This window comes from Eutrigla gurnardus (assembly GCF_963514095.1).
Source record: "Eutrigla gurnardus genome assembly, chromosome: 3".
NCBI lineage: Eukaryota > Metazoa > Chordata > Actinopteri > Perciformes > Triglidae > Eutrigla > Eutrigla gurnardus.
This window is the reverse complement of record NC_139917.1, coordinates 27,314,952-27,328,740: the sequence shown is the minus strand read 5'-3', so window position 1 is coordinate 27,328,740 and position 13,789 is coordinate 27,314,952. Positions and strand designations below refer to the sequence as shown.

The following is a 13,789-nucleotide window of genomic DNA, read 5'->3' as shown; positions in this document are numbered from 1 at the left end:
CGTCACCGACACTCATAGATCCACGATAACAACTTGCTCCTTTGCTCTGGGCGGCAACCGCCGGTTCCGAAAAGTGAAGCCAAAGCTGAAGTGCCTTGAACTTGCATTCTCTCCGCTGGCTCCTGTGGTTGCAAAAAACATCTATGGACATGTATGGAAGTCTATGAGAAAGTGAACCTACTTCTCACTTGATTTTTTATTAAACATTGTAAACATTAGTTTATGGTCTCAATCTCTAGTTTCAAGTCTTCTTCAATCCAGCATGATGTTCATTTAGTACATTATGGTGCATTTAGAGTCCAACAGACCAGAAAGCAGGGGAATGCTATAGGACTTGGCTACGTTGTGATTGACAGGTCATTACCATTGCTACTGTGGCCTTGTCACCATTGCTAGGTTGGACAACCTTGACAAAAAGAAACCTAGCAACGCCGGTTTCCATTTCGCCAGGTGCTGCAGTGTGTATTAGATCTCTGGGCTTCAGCCAGAATGGAAGGATACATCACTCCGGTTACTTTTCCCATTTGGGATGTTCGACGTCACATAAATAACACCAGACGTTATTTCAGGTCATCGTGTAGATATAATATGTACAAAGGAACGCTAGCCTTGATCTATTCTGACTAACGATACTTCATGTCCTCCTAAAAATATATCAGCAAACAGCCCAGCTACCCTTTAATGTTACCATGGAAACAAGAAGGAAGCAAACCTGGCTGACGTGGCTGGCTAACGATGTTAGCTCACGTTTTGCTAACATTAGCTAACTTAAATACAATGTACTGTGTCTGTGAAGATTGTGACACCAATGTAATGTGACTTTCAAGTTATTACCTTTAAAAAACAACAACTGCAGCACTATGTGTGGAAGTTTAACAGGAAAGGGGGAAGTTGACTGAGTTTCTGCTCTCTTGATTGTTATTGGAACGGAGTGAAATATGTGTGTAGATAGAAAACACACTTTTTAAGTCCATATTGTCATCACATTTAAGAAATAAATCCTTGCTTTCTATTATTTATTTAGAAAAATAATTGTAATTGTAAATACAGGAAAGAATGGAGGCGGTTGCATTCAGTGGATATCGAGTTAAGCGCTCTTCAGTGATGCAAAACAGAGACAAAGCAAAACTGAATTGGACTCCCGCTGCATGATAGAGATTTAATAACGGGAAATATCCATCGGTGATTAGACGGAATTATACGGATGAGTGGCTGTTTCCTCAAACAAGCAGTCGATGATAGCATCGGCCGTTAGCACACAATAGCAATCCGGGGAAAAAAGCAGAGAGCCACATTAGCTTTCATTTGTGTCAAGGCGATGAACGTGATCCAACATTCACGTGATCCAACATTCACGTTATTCCTGAGGGACTTGAAGCAAACAAAGCAAGTTGCTCGTTTGGTTATTAAGGTTTTACTGAAGATATTAAAGCTTCTCCTGACGTCTTCTACTTTACCTTTTGTGGACTTGTTAATGTCCCGTCCACAAAACGTTTTTTTCAGGGGAAAATCCAAACAAAGCTTTTTTTGTGCAGGCTGAAGGGACGAATATGCCCCGAGCGTCCATGAAATACAGCTTTAATGGTCAGACAAAACTCTGTTCAACTCTTTAACAACAAAACTCTCACCATTTAAAACACCCTGTATTAATTTTCTCACTGAGCTCGCACATATTCTCCAAATTACAAAACCTCTTATCAAGAATTTGGAGATGATATCAAACACTTTGTTGTTTTTCTTACTTTAGACCTTGGCTTTGCTGGAACCTAGTTACTCATTTTACAATGACCACATGCATCTTTCTAACCTCAGGATTATTATTAGAATGCTATACACTCCCTTCCTTGGCCGTTATTAAATAAAAACGAATAATAATTTAGTGACTACAAAGCCGTCATCTGGAGTGTGACTGCAGAACATTGCTGTGTCTGAGTGATAACCCGGGGACAGTGGCCTGATAAGGCTGAATGCTAGCGATTTCCAGGGTTATATCAAATGGCATTCATGTGTCTGCCATAATAATCATCATTACATGCCATTTAACTGAATGAGGGTGACATGGCTTTCTGATTGAGCTGTTTTCTTGTTAGTCCGCTGGGTGAACCCATTATTTCTAATAACAAAAATGACAGAAAAAAACTGACCCTGCGTATTTTTCTTTTCTTTCTTCCCCCCCCCCTTTCTCAGCGCCTCGCTTTTTTTTTTAACAGTCATGCAATCTGACGCCTTCACAGCTGGAAGCTGCTGAGTCTGACTCCGGTCTTCCACTGAGCAGCAACGGTGGACCAAAGTGCTGTTCAAGGGCACCTTCCCCTGTTCGATTCTCTCGACTGGAATTCAAACTGGCCCCTCTTTCTCATCACCAGCCAGCATCTCTAACCTCTGAGCCGCCGCCACGCATGTGTGTAATCAAATGGTTACTACTCTACAGTAAGCACTCTACAGTATGCATGTGTTATGCACAGTTCCCCTCGGATGAGCATTAGGTTTTACTTGATCTCACTGCCCTAAGCTTCCCATGTGCGTCATCCCGAGCTCCCATCAAGCAGAAAGAAGTTCTCACTGTATAATATTGTAAATGATTAAAAATAGCACAGGGGAGGCATGGAAAGAGGGAGGGGGAGGGGCAGTATCTGCGAGTGGTGAGGATGGAATCTTAAATGGCTGCAAACACGCGCTCTTTTATGTATACCGTAGATGACCATTTAGTAGCCCGGGCGTTTAATATGCTAAATCGACTTGGAGCCCAGGCGTTTATAAGAACCAGGCGCGTATTTGCAACAGGCTACAATTTATTTTTGCAATGAGCAGCACCAGACCATCATGCAAAGAACAAGGAGCTCACCATAGCACCACTGGAACAAAACTACTTTTCCCCCCCGACGCATCTTTATTGACATCAGACAATAAATACAAATACAGTTTGTCTGTGTTACCGCGACACAGGGAGCTGATCAGAGCAGTGATATGAATGATAACGGAAGGGGGGGTCGATCGCGGTAATTTCAACACTGTACATTAGCTTATTTATCTATATCCCTATATCCCTCAGTCTAGCGCGCCTGTGTTTGTGTGTCTGTGTGTGTGTGGGCGCGCGCCTGCATGCGAGAGAGAGAGAGAGCGCGAGAGGAGGGGCTGACTGACAGAAGACGTGAGAGCCGGTGAAGTGCTGTTAAAAAAAAACTTTTGTTTTCTGTGCAAGACTATGGTAAACACTTAATCGCCCGGGCGTTTAATTGAACCGGCCTTTATTATGCCAAATGAGGTCGGACCCCGGCGGCTATTAGAGCACAGGCGCGTATTTGCACGCGGGCGATTATTTGGTCATCTACGGTAAGTATTTATAGAGTCATTATATCTTCCTTTTGAAGTGAAAACACGCTCTCCTCCACGAGGGTGTGAGACAGACAGACAGACAGACAGACAGAGGAAGGAAACATTCAAGGAGGGGGGGGGTCGCCATGGAGAAGACCAGAACACCGCTGCAAGTTGATGGTTGTTAAACTTGTAAAATATCAAGCGTGATTCATTCTGTCCACTTGGCCATAATGTAATCTGGAATCCACAGGGGGGGTCTTGTGTGCGATAACCGTCTTATTGCCTGACCGGTTTGATCTGAAAGTGCTATTGGCAGAATTCCTCTCCAGGTATGCGGTCTGACAACGTAACGTCCTGAGAGAACGATGGGGTGTTGGATCAGAGTGATGCAAACAGACAGGGTGTCATGGAAGATAAAGCCCGGAAGGTCAAATTTAAGTGAAAAAAAAAAAAAAAACATTGCGTGTGCGTGTTAGGGTGAGTAAACTCGGGAGGGAGGGGGAGTACAAAGAAGGTGGGAGATTGATATGAGGCGTAAAACTTGGCGAGTAGGGAATGTGAAAACGCTACACGGTAGAAACAGAAACAGAAAAAAAAGGTGTTTTCTCCGAGGAGAAATGTGGAGAGAAAAAAAAACACACAGCCTACATTCTTATCATCCAGCAGACGCAACACCATATATACAGAATGGATTACTGCTGGCGGGGCTTTGTGTGGACAGATAATCCAGGACATATCAGAAAAATTGGAGGAAAATTGCCAAGAAGTAAAGAGAACATCAAAATGAGCATTTGCTGCCGGGTCACATTGTCCTTTCTCTGATGACCCTGAGACGAGGCCCAAAACCCAGCGGGACGCCAGGTCAACCAGCCAAGTCTGAAAGAGCGTGGTCAAATCGAAAAAGAAACACAAGATTGCAGATATTACTGTTACAAAAACAGAAATCCAACAAAAAGAAAAAGCACGGCGATAATGTGAATCCCAAAATGAACGGTCCGTCTCTTCGGCTGAGCTTCATGTGATAGACTGCTGCCTCCCTTCCCTTGTCTTTATCTCCACTATCATGTACCGCCACAGAGTGAGCAGGCGGCAGCAAACAAGCCGGATAAGGTCGGAACACAAACACACGATAACATCGTGCACACATCCCAGGAGCACATACTGTATATATCTGCTGCCTAATTAGATCTGTGTGGGACCTCATGTTTGGAGTTTTAATCGTTTGCAGAGCACCAAAAGATCTTGCGAGGCCAGGCGTAATTAAAATGTATAAAGTACTTCTCCATGTTTTAGGGACACACAGGAGCACTGAGAAGAAAACGGGTTAATGCCGACTGCAAGTTATCAGGTGCAGAGCAGCCTCAGGGTACGATCGCGGGCGCTCCTTTTTTCTTTTATCTCCGTGTCCTCGCTGACAGCAGGGGCATTAACTAATCTATAGCTGGGAGTTAAGTGCCTCATGAGTGAAAGAAGGAAATCTTTATCCTCTCCCACTCAATGTTCATTTATTCAGCTCTGGCGGACTATAAATTAATTGCAAAGTCGTGACCTGCTGGCTGTTGTGGGTCCCCAATTAGTCCGTGTTTTTCCTCCCCACCGAGGTCTTTTCTCCCGGTTCTGATAGCGTTAAGTCGCTCCGCCACACTGCGCCGCTACGATGCTCATCACCGCAGAAACCCGACAAACCCGGTGAGCAGCAGCATGGCGTGAACAGGAGGAACGTCGGGGGCCAAACACAGGGCTTTACCTAAATAAAGTCTGTCACGTTACAGTTTGCATTACCTTTTTCTTTCAAATTTGAAATGAACTCTGGGATAAACACACAAGTCCAATTGGAGTCGAATATAGTTCAATCACGGTGAAAGCAACACATCAACGACCCTCAGCCCAGATTGTTTATTATACGAGGGGCTATGATCTAATGACGTCTTGGCAGCAGATACAGTACAGTGCCTCTTATGTCGACTTCAGCATGCAGGCGTGCTCTCTAACCTGTGGCCTTTTTTCTCTGAAGGGCCTCTTTAATAACGTTGAGCTTTGAGGCCGACTTCATCTCCTGCAGAATACTTAAATCTGCCTCAAACACATAAAAAGGGGAAACATTTAAATCCCGTGTGTGTTTTTACGACTCGACAGAGAACAAATAAGAACGTGAAAAGGCATTCGTCAGATTCCATTTTTGTTTCAAGAAGTTTTTAACGGCACGCATGTACAGTCTCCTCTCTGCATGAGTGCATCTCAGGTCTCGGGTTTCTGCAGTCAAACGAGTCGGAGGCCACAAATCACCCTCGTATACGTTCGCCTTTATAACTCCCAACTTCCAATCCTTCGCTTTTTCAGCCCATGTATGGTCAGCATATGTTATTTACGGCTCACGCTTCCTTTAGCTGGTATACGTTGTACCGCTCATGCAAACAGTCAACCTGCTTCACATTAAAAGCTTTCGGCTGGCACCAAACCTTCAGGATTACAGCTTTAAAAAGGTGAGCGCGGAGAAACGACTCACACGTACGTCATTCTGTACGGGAACAACAGAACATGTACTCCTTAAATAAGACACATGTTGACGGATTCAAGCTGCGATCGGGAGACGGGCAACAAAATGAACAGAGCGACCAAACTGAGGTCGCTGCGCTCTGTGGGGTGAAACTGTAGCCGTCTCAGCCAATGGGGGCCGGGTTCACAAGGAGGCGGCCTCGTCATCGAGGTGAGAACACACGACGCCGACATCGATACCGCAGGCAGAGGATTCATTACGCCGTGTAACCCGACAGCGCTGCGACCGTTTTTTAAAGATGCATGTCTCTGAATTCTTCATCTAGACACGGTGATTAAAAAAATATAAGGGGTTTGTGACCCATTCAGATTCTCTGCACCCATCACGCTTGTCCTTCTTTAGACGACCCCAGACTGGAACATTGGTACATTTTATGTGTGTTCTCTACTTTAAATGAGATCATCCCGGTAAAATAAAAAGGTTACATTTCAAAATAAAATGCAAGTGGGAGGTGGTGCAGATGGTCGCTGAGCGCAGCGTGTGATGAGAAACGGATATCATTCGAGGAACTGAGCTTTTCAAAAGCAAATGAAACATTCGAGGAGGGAAAAATGAAAAAAGTGAAAATGAAACATTTTCTGAGCTCAGCCATGAAACCTGTTGTTTCCCAGTTACACCACTTATCACGTCATACAATCTATATGTTTGGATGCATGCGCCCCAATGAGGCGAACGGATTACAGCTCCTCACAAAACAAGTCTTTCAAACGACTTCCCTCATGATGAGAATAAAACGGTCTTCAAAATCAACCTCTACGTTCAACATCTACAGAAGAGGATTTGTTTTCTTTCAACAGTCGTCTCTTTATTGAGCTCTACAGCGCTGAGCCAATTTCCTTTTTGGAAATGCCCCGACGAAGCCAATTGATACTTAGGAACCTAAATGGAGACTCCAACAAATGCTGCTTAATTCTTCATTAATGGCTCAAAATATTCATTACGCTGACAGTAACGACGCTGCGACAGAGGTGTATAATGAAGTCTCGCAAAAAAAAACGGATGATCTCCGTCACGCTCGAAAAATAGACGCCGCCGAGTTCAACCCTGAAACCAGAAGGCGTCGGCAGGCCGAGACTCGTCTTCGAGTTTCAGTAAAAAACTTAAAAACAGAGACGGTGTGACACCAATAGTGACCCACCTGTGTGTTGTTCTTCTTCACTGACTCAAGTAGAAAACACACACACACACACACAACGTTGTTTCCTACAAAATGACATCACAATACAGCTAAACAGCCCTCAATTTACGTTTCCAGGGAAACGCATTTTCTCCCACATCAGTCGCAGTTTTTAACACACACAAAAAAAACTAACAAAACTTGGTTAGGTGTGGCAATGAAAAAAAATGTGCTTTGGCTTGATTGATGACAACAGAAAAAAAGGTACTCTGTGGTTATGTGCTCATGGACGGAGGTCTCCTGGGTGAAAGTCCTGCGTTTTTCTGATGGGCCTCATTAGAAGGATTTTGCTGACCTGTGAATACTGACACTCAACCTGCACAGGTTTCCCAGCTATACGCTGACTGTGTTTGCAGGCACACACACACACACACACACACACACACACACACACACACACACACACACACTGAGACAGACAGAACTCTTATCATGACATCACATTATCATCACGATACCACTGAAAGATGCTAAACTATCATATTGAATCATCTCCCAGCCCTTTGCAGGTTTCAGGGTTTAATATTCTCTTCTGTTGGATAAAAAAAAAAAACACCCATAATACCATCAAGTTATATTCCGTGAGCGAACGTCTCACTGCAGACGAGCAGCTTGCCAGATCCAGCCGGTGGAGAGCGCTGCTTGCTGGCATCTGTTCCTTTCTTGGGATTTAAAGAAGGCCTTTATCTCCCACAGAACAGGTACCTTTAATATGCCGTATTGGCAGCGAGCGGAGCCCACAGCGCTGATTGTGTTCCCAGCCACGCAGCTCAAACCGCTCACCACGTGATGCTGGCTTCACGCTCGCTCGCTCAAAAGGCCGTTTTCGTGCACATGACGTCGGCTTCTTGGCCGCGCCGAGGCGGCGAGCGCTGCTGCCCCGCGGTACGCGAGCACGACGCCTGCCAGGTTCACCGCTGAGCCCATTTCATTACTCGTTATTTAATTTATCCTCTTGTTGTTCCACTGCTGTGCAATCTCTCACAGCTTTTTAGCTCACGCCAAGAAAACGTATGCCCACTTGTATTATTTTGTTTGGGGGGGGGAGAGTTGGACCTATTCCACCACAGGAAATTGAATTCTTTGTGGACAGAAAAATGTGGCGGTTAAATCCAGCACGTTGAGGATCGGTGCTGTTTTTAAAGCCCGTCAAACGATCATCCGAGCTATCAAACCCCCGCAGACGAAGGCTGTGACCGCCGTCGTCCAACATTCCAGCAGTCAAGTATGAATGGAAACGCTTCCTGATGCCGATCGATACGTCTGCCAACGTGCACACGATTTGCAAATGGCCTCATCGAACGGGAAATTGCGGGAGCCTTAAGTTAGGCATGCGCGTCCTCGGAGCGTGAATGGAAAAGTAGCGAATACGCTTCAAAGGCATGAACGAGGAGCCGCGTCACCGGCCCCTTCTCCCCAAAATACATTTAAATTCATCACGGTCTCCTCAGACGGAATCCAGCAATCCTTATAAATGATTAGGATTATTAACGATAATGTGACGCTCAAACATACACACCATTACAGGATGAGTTAATTTGATTAAACTCCTGCTTCATTGTGACCTGCTTACACTGAGGCTAATTGGTGCCAATTAACAGAACCACTGGAAAAGTTCCCTGCGTGCACCTCTCCTCTTTGTCCCACATTTTGCAATTTCAGAGGCAGCTTGGCTGCGTGTTGTATGGTGCGTTTTATCTGATTATGATATATGTGTGTGACGTCCCTCAGCGGGGATCTCTCCGTCCACATGATGGGAATCGACTCTGACCTCCAACATTGTCTGCTGAGTGCAACGTAATGTGTATTTAGCGAATCAGCCTGCAAACAGCTCCTCCGCACGATGACAGCCGACGGTGGAGCTGCCATTCCGCAGGACCCCCTCCTCTCTATTACATTATGAGACGTTTCGCCACTTTCACTTAGCAAGACAAACACCGCTGTGTCAATGTTACACACACGGGGTGGAAGGGGGGGGGGGGGGGTACAATTTAATCCACAGCTTTAATCTTAATTAAATTCACGTGGAGTGGCGTGCGTAAAAACGCGCGCGCGCACCTTTCGTCATTTTTTTTAAATGTAGTTGAAATCTGCTGGCTGGGGTTGATAGAGGAAAATCCCGCGTTATAGTGAGGGGAGGGGGGTGGGGGTGGGGGGCTTCCCCCGCGGCTTCACCGTCAATAATCGCCGCTATAGTGTTTCTGTCTCCACGTTGATCTGCTCCAGGGGTCGATGCTGCTCACCGACGCTGACGGAGCAGGAATCGCACTCGCACTGTCGTAAAGTATGAGCAGATATTCAACTTTACAGCGTTAAAAAAAAAACACTGTTGACAAGCTGCTGCTTTAATGTCACTTCACGGCGGCTCGGAAATCATAAATAAACCGTTCAAATAAAACGACACAAATACAGATGTTTGAGTCACTCACAATAACACAGCGACCGTTCACGTGACCGCGTTACACTTTAAAGCGTCAGTTTGTGTTTTGTTTTTTTTTAACACGCCGCTCGCTCGTCCACGCACGCGCGCGCGCGCGCCCTCTGACTTTCGCCTCACCTGCGTTCCGGAGCTTCTTGTTCCGATACACGGAGAAGATGACCAGCAGGTTGCCCAGGATGTCCACGACGATGGTGAAGATGAGGAAGCAGCCCAAAGTTGTGGTGACCCACGGCGGGCGGCTGAAGGCGGCGTCACGGGGGTCCGGCGCGGAGCTGTTCAGGTGAGACCCATTTATAACCATTGTACACGGAACTTTCTCCTCCCCTAAAAGTCGTCTCCTAGCGGGTCTCGGGTCTCGGAGACGCTGCTGGAGGGATCCTACAGCCTCCCGCGGCTTTCATCTTCATCCTCTCTGTCTCTTGTGTCTCCCCCCCTCCCCACACACACACACACACTCTCCCCCCCAGCGTGGACTTCACCCGGCTGCCGTGGACCAGCTCCGCGCGTCGCTCCGGTCGCCGGTGTCACTTCTCCATTCACTTCGGCGGCAGCGTGTGTGACATGAAGCTGCAACTTCAAACCTTCCCAGCATGTGATCAAACAGTCCGAGAGGAGAGGTTTTATTTTGGAGGGGAGTGGGGGGTGGGAGGGGGAGGAGGAAACACTGCCACCTGGCGGCGGAGAGCAGCAACGCGCCGAGTCGGGAGCGCGTCCTGCTTCTGGTCATTTATACCGGATTGTCGTTCATTCATTGCTTCGCGGCCGCCATTCATTAGCATTTGGATGAATCATTCATGTTTTATCCATTTAAACAAAAAAATAATCACCAACGACAGGAAACGTATTTCAACCTTTATTTAAAATAAGCTATGTTAACAAACATGCAGGAGATTCCCTGTTTAAATAATCCACATGTAAAATGTCCCAGATTAGTGAAGAGGTCTACATTTGTACACGTTTGCATTATTTTTGAATAAATATGATTCAATGTGTATAACATGGATTGTATTACTGGCTTCATCCCCACGATGCACACTGAGCATGATGAAAGGATGATGGAGCTTTTATACAAAGAATGGCTATTATGCTGTTGTTAATGATGTTCACTATAAGTGGGTCACCCACAACCCCCAACACACACACACACACACACACACACACACACACACACACACACACACACGCAGCCCATTCATGAGATGTCTCAGAAAATGACAGTTTGTTCATAATAAAATGGTTTATTTTGATCTGCTCGACACTCTTCAAAAGACTGCAAAGTACTACAGGTTGTAGTATAGTTATCATATTTTATTTGTTACTTTGACTTATGTTCTTGACTTCAGTACTTGCTTTATTCTTTACATTTACATTTATATTTACATTTAGGGCATTTAGCAGACGCTTTTGTCCAAAGCATCTTAAAAGAAGTACATTGCCAATAAAGTAAGAGCGAAAAAATAGAAGTGTTCCTCTGAGTAAAGAAGTAACTGTTCAGCAAGGATACAGTGCTGTCTGTCAGTCTTTACTGTTTATTGTTTGGAGATATCGTGTGCACTGAAGACAAATTCCTCATGAAAACATGTTCGGCATTTTCTGAAAAACCTTTTCTGATTCTAAAAGAAACAATTACTTGAGTAGTTTTTAGAGGAAGTGTGTGTGTGGAGGGGGGGAGGTGCCTAGGTGTCCTTGAGCAAGACACTGAACCCGAAACTGACGCGAGTGCCAGGCTTCTGCAGCAGGGATTATAAAAGAACCTCTTAATAAAGTACTTCTTGTATTCGTTGAAGCCGTATTTTCCTGCTCGGGTGTACAGCATCGTCTCTCCACTCGACCCCATCGATTCCTACCGCGATGCCGCCCCTTGTTCCGGGTCACGACCCGCCGATGACCCGCCCACGAGTCACTGATGGACACCAATATCGTAGATTACGCCGTCCTTTAAGCCGATTAACAACATGCATCGCGTCACACCTTCCCCATAGCAAATCAAATCGTCAATATGCTTTGATGCAAACGAAGGAAATCAATGAATCCTTATTTTGTTCACGTGATTATTCAAACTCTTATGTGTTGTCCGTGTCCTCGAACGTCGCTGTAAAAAGAAAAGCCTTGTTGCATTATTCAACAGTTGCTAATGTTAAATAAACTAGAAAAACCTGACAAAACCACATGTTTAAATAAATAAGTAGCCTGAGTGCTTGTATATGAATGCTTGAATTTGCATTGAACTCCTAATATTTGTGCGCTGATTTGCAAGTACAACACAGTGATGAAGTCCTGAATTTGCCTTTTATTCTCTCATCTTTTCTCCCTTTTTCAGCGCCTCACAACATCATCATGTTACTCAACAGACGCCGTGATAATCCCCCAGCTGCCTTTCCAACCTCCTTTTATCCTCCTTCTCCTTTTTGTCTTATCGTTTAAAAAAAAAACTAAACAAAGAGCTCGTTATTGTGAAATATAATGTGCATTCGTGCAAAATCCAGTCGTCGTCGTCTCCCTCCGTTCGTCTCTCCACTTCGAGTTCTTCTCGTTCTGTAATCTTTGCACACTGTGCATTAGTTCTTTGTTTTAAAGACAGAAAACCAGAAGCATAGTAGCAGTCAGTGAGACAGCACCGCAGACATGCAGAAGCACTCGATCAGGAGAGAAGACAGACTGAATCTCCGAGTGTCATTTGCTGATGTTCAATCATTTCGCTTGACGATAAAAAGAAGCTCGAGCAGCAGAACAAGTTTTTTTAGCCACTTCATCAGAGCTGAGAAACACTCAACAAATACAGTGTGTTAATAAAAGTGTTGTTTTTTTTTACTTTAATTAACATTTTCACAATCAACAGGAAGATGTTAGTTGCTACAATTAAAACCAGTCGCATCCATTGCAAGTTGGGGATTGTGAGTCTTCAGCCACCTTTTTTTTTTTTCGTCAAAAGAAGAATCCAACCTTGTTTGGACATGAGGAAACAGAATGTGAGCTTCAGGCATGTGGGCGGGCAGTTCCCATGGCAGCGGTTGCCAGTTATTTTGGGGCCAGCATTGACACATTTGTAAACCTGCCTCGTGCACCACCGATCGGGACAAACCATAGCCGAGCTTTAGCATCGATTTTCCACCAGGCACTACTTTCATTCATGTTATTATTATCTGATGAGTAATAAGCCAGCACGTGCAAGGATATCACTAAGGAAGTGGAAAGGGAAAAAAAACAACCTACGTAACAAGCGTAACTAAGGCTACGTTAACATGACGACGGACTCTCTAAAAGATGGGAACATTTCCCTTTGCGTTTTATAAAAAGTTTGCTAAGACGTCATTGTTTGTTGCATGCACAGGGATCCCCAAAAATGGAGCTAAAACGCTGTAGTATGCATGCCTGGCCAGTAGGTGGCGGTGACACTTTCTAGTAGATAGCCCTGAGGACACGGATGGCGGCCACAAACTGAAAACTGCAGCGCACATTGAAGAATCTCTCTGATCTTCAGTGTTCGTCCCAGCGAGGGAGTCGAGCTTATGTTAGCTGTATCTTTACGAACTCTTCTTAGCGCCCACCTCACCTCACAGACCCAATCAGTCACTACGACAAGTTCAAAGAATACACTCAAAAGGGGAGGCGGGTGAAACACTTGCACTGGTATATTCTGATTTAACTTTCAATCATAATCATAATAATAATAATATCACATTTTATTTGTAATGTACTTTTCATTGTTAAGAAGGATCTGAAAGTGCTACAGAGTAAAACAAAAGATAAAAACAAAATAAAAACAGAATAAAAGTGAACTAAAATCATGCACTCCCAAAGATCCCCCTCTAAACCAGCAGGTCAGCTGAGATGTGGTGACGTCACCATGACTACCCCCGGGTTTGAAGCCTCCAGTTCCACATGTTGACCTTCGCCATCTTGGAACAGAAGTGAGCAAATCTATAGAAGTCATCTTGGTAGCTAACTGCATTGATAGCATGGTAACGACGTCATTCACAAGGTAGCCACGCCCTAAAACATAACATCTTCTATAAATTAATTAGACGTTATTCACTAAATGAACATCATGCTGTATTGAAGAAGACTTGAAACTAGAGATTGAGACCATAAACTCATGTTTACAAGGAAGTAAACATTGTCAGACTTCTTTTTGCAACCAGGAGTCGCCGCCTCCTGATGGCCAGCAGAGAGAATGCAAGTTTAAGGCACTTCAGCCTTCAGATGAGCAGGTTGCTGCAGGCAGAGGAACAGGTTGGAGAGGCTTAGTTTTGTGGAGAAGGAGGTGGTCGACGGGGGGGGTGGAGAGTGGAAGAAA

At 44.9% G+C, this 13,789-nt stretch overlaps 1 protein-coding gene across 1 annotated transcript in view; it reads right to left on the bottom strand.

The window, feature by feature from the left end:
• mtnr1aa (melatonin receptor 1A a) overlaps positions 1-10,071 on the bottom strand; it is a 33,926-nt gene extending 23,855 nt beyond the window's left edge. The window contains exon 1 of the mRNA XM_084005956.1: positions 9,610-10,071. Coding sequence (XP_083862082.1) covers positions 9,610-9,793 — 184 coding nt within the window. The 5' untranslated portion in view covers positions 9,794-10,071. The remainder of the gene's footprint in view (positions 1-9,609) is intronic.
• Between the last annotated feature and the right edge of the window lie 3,718 nt (positions 10,072-13,789).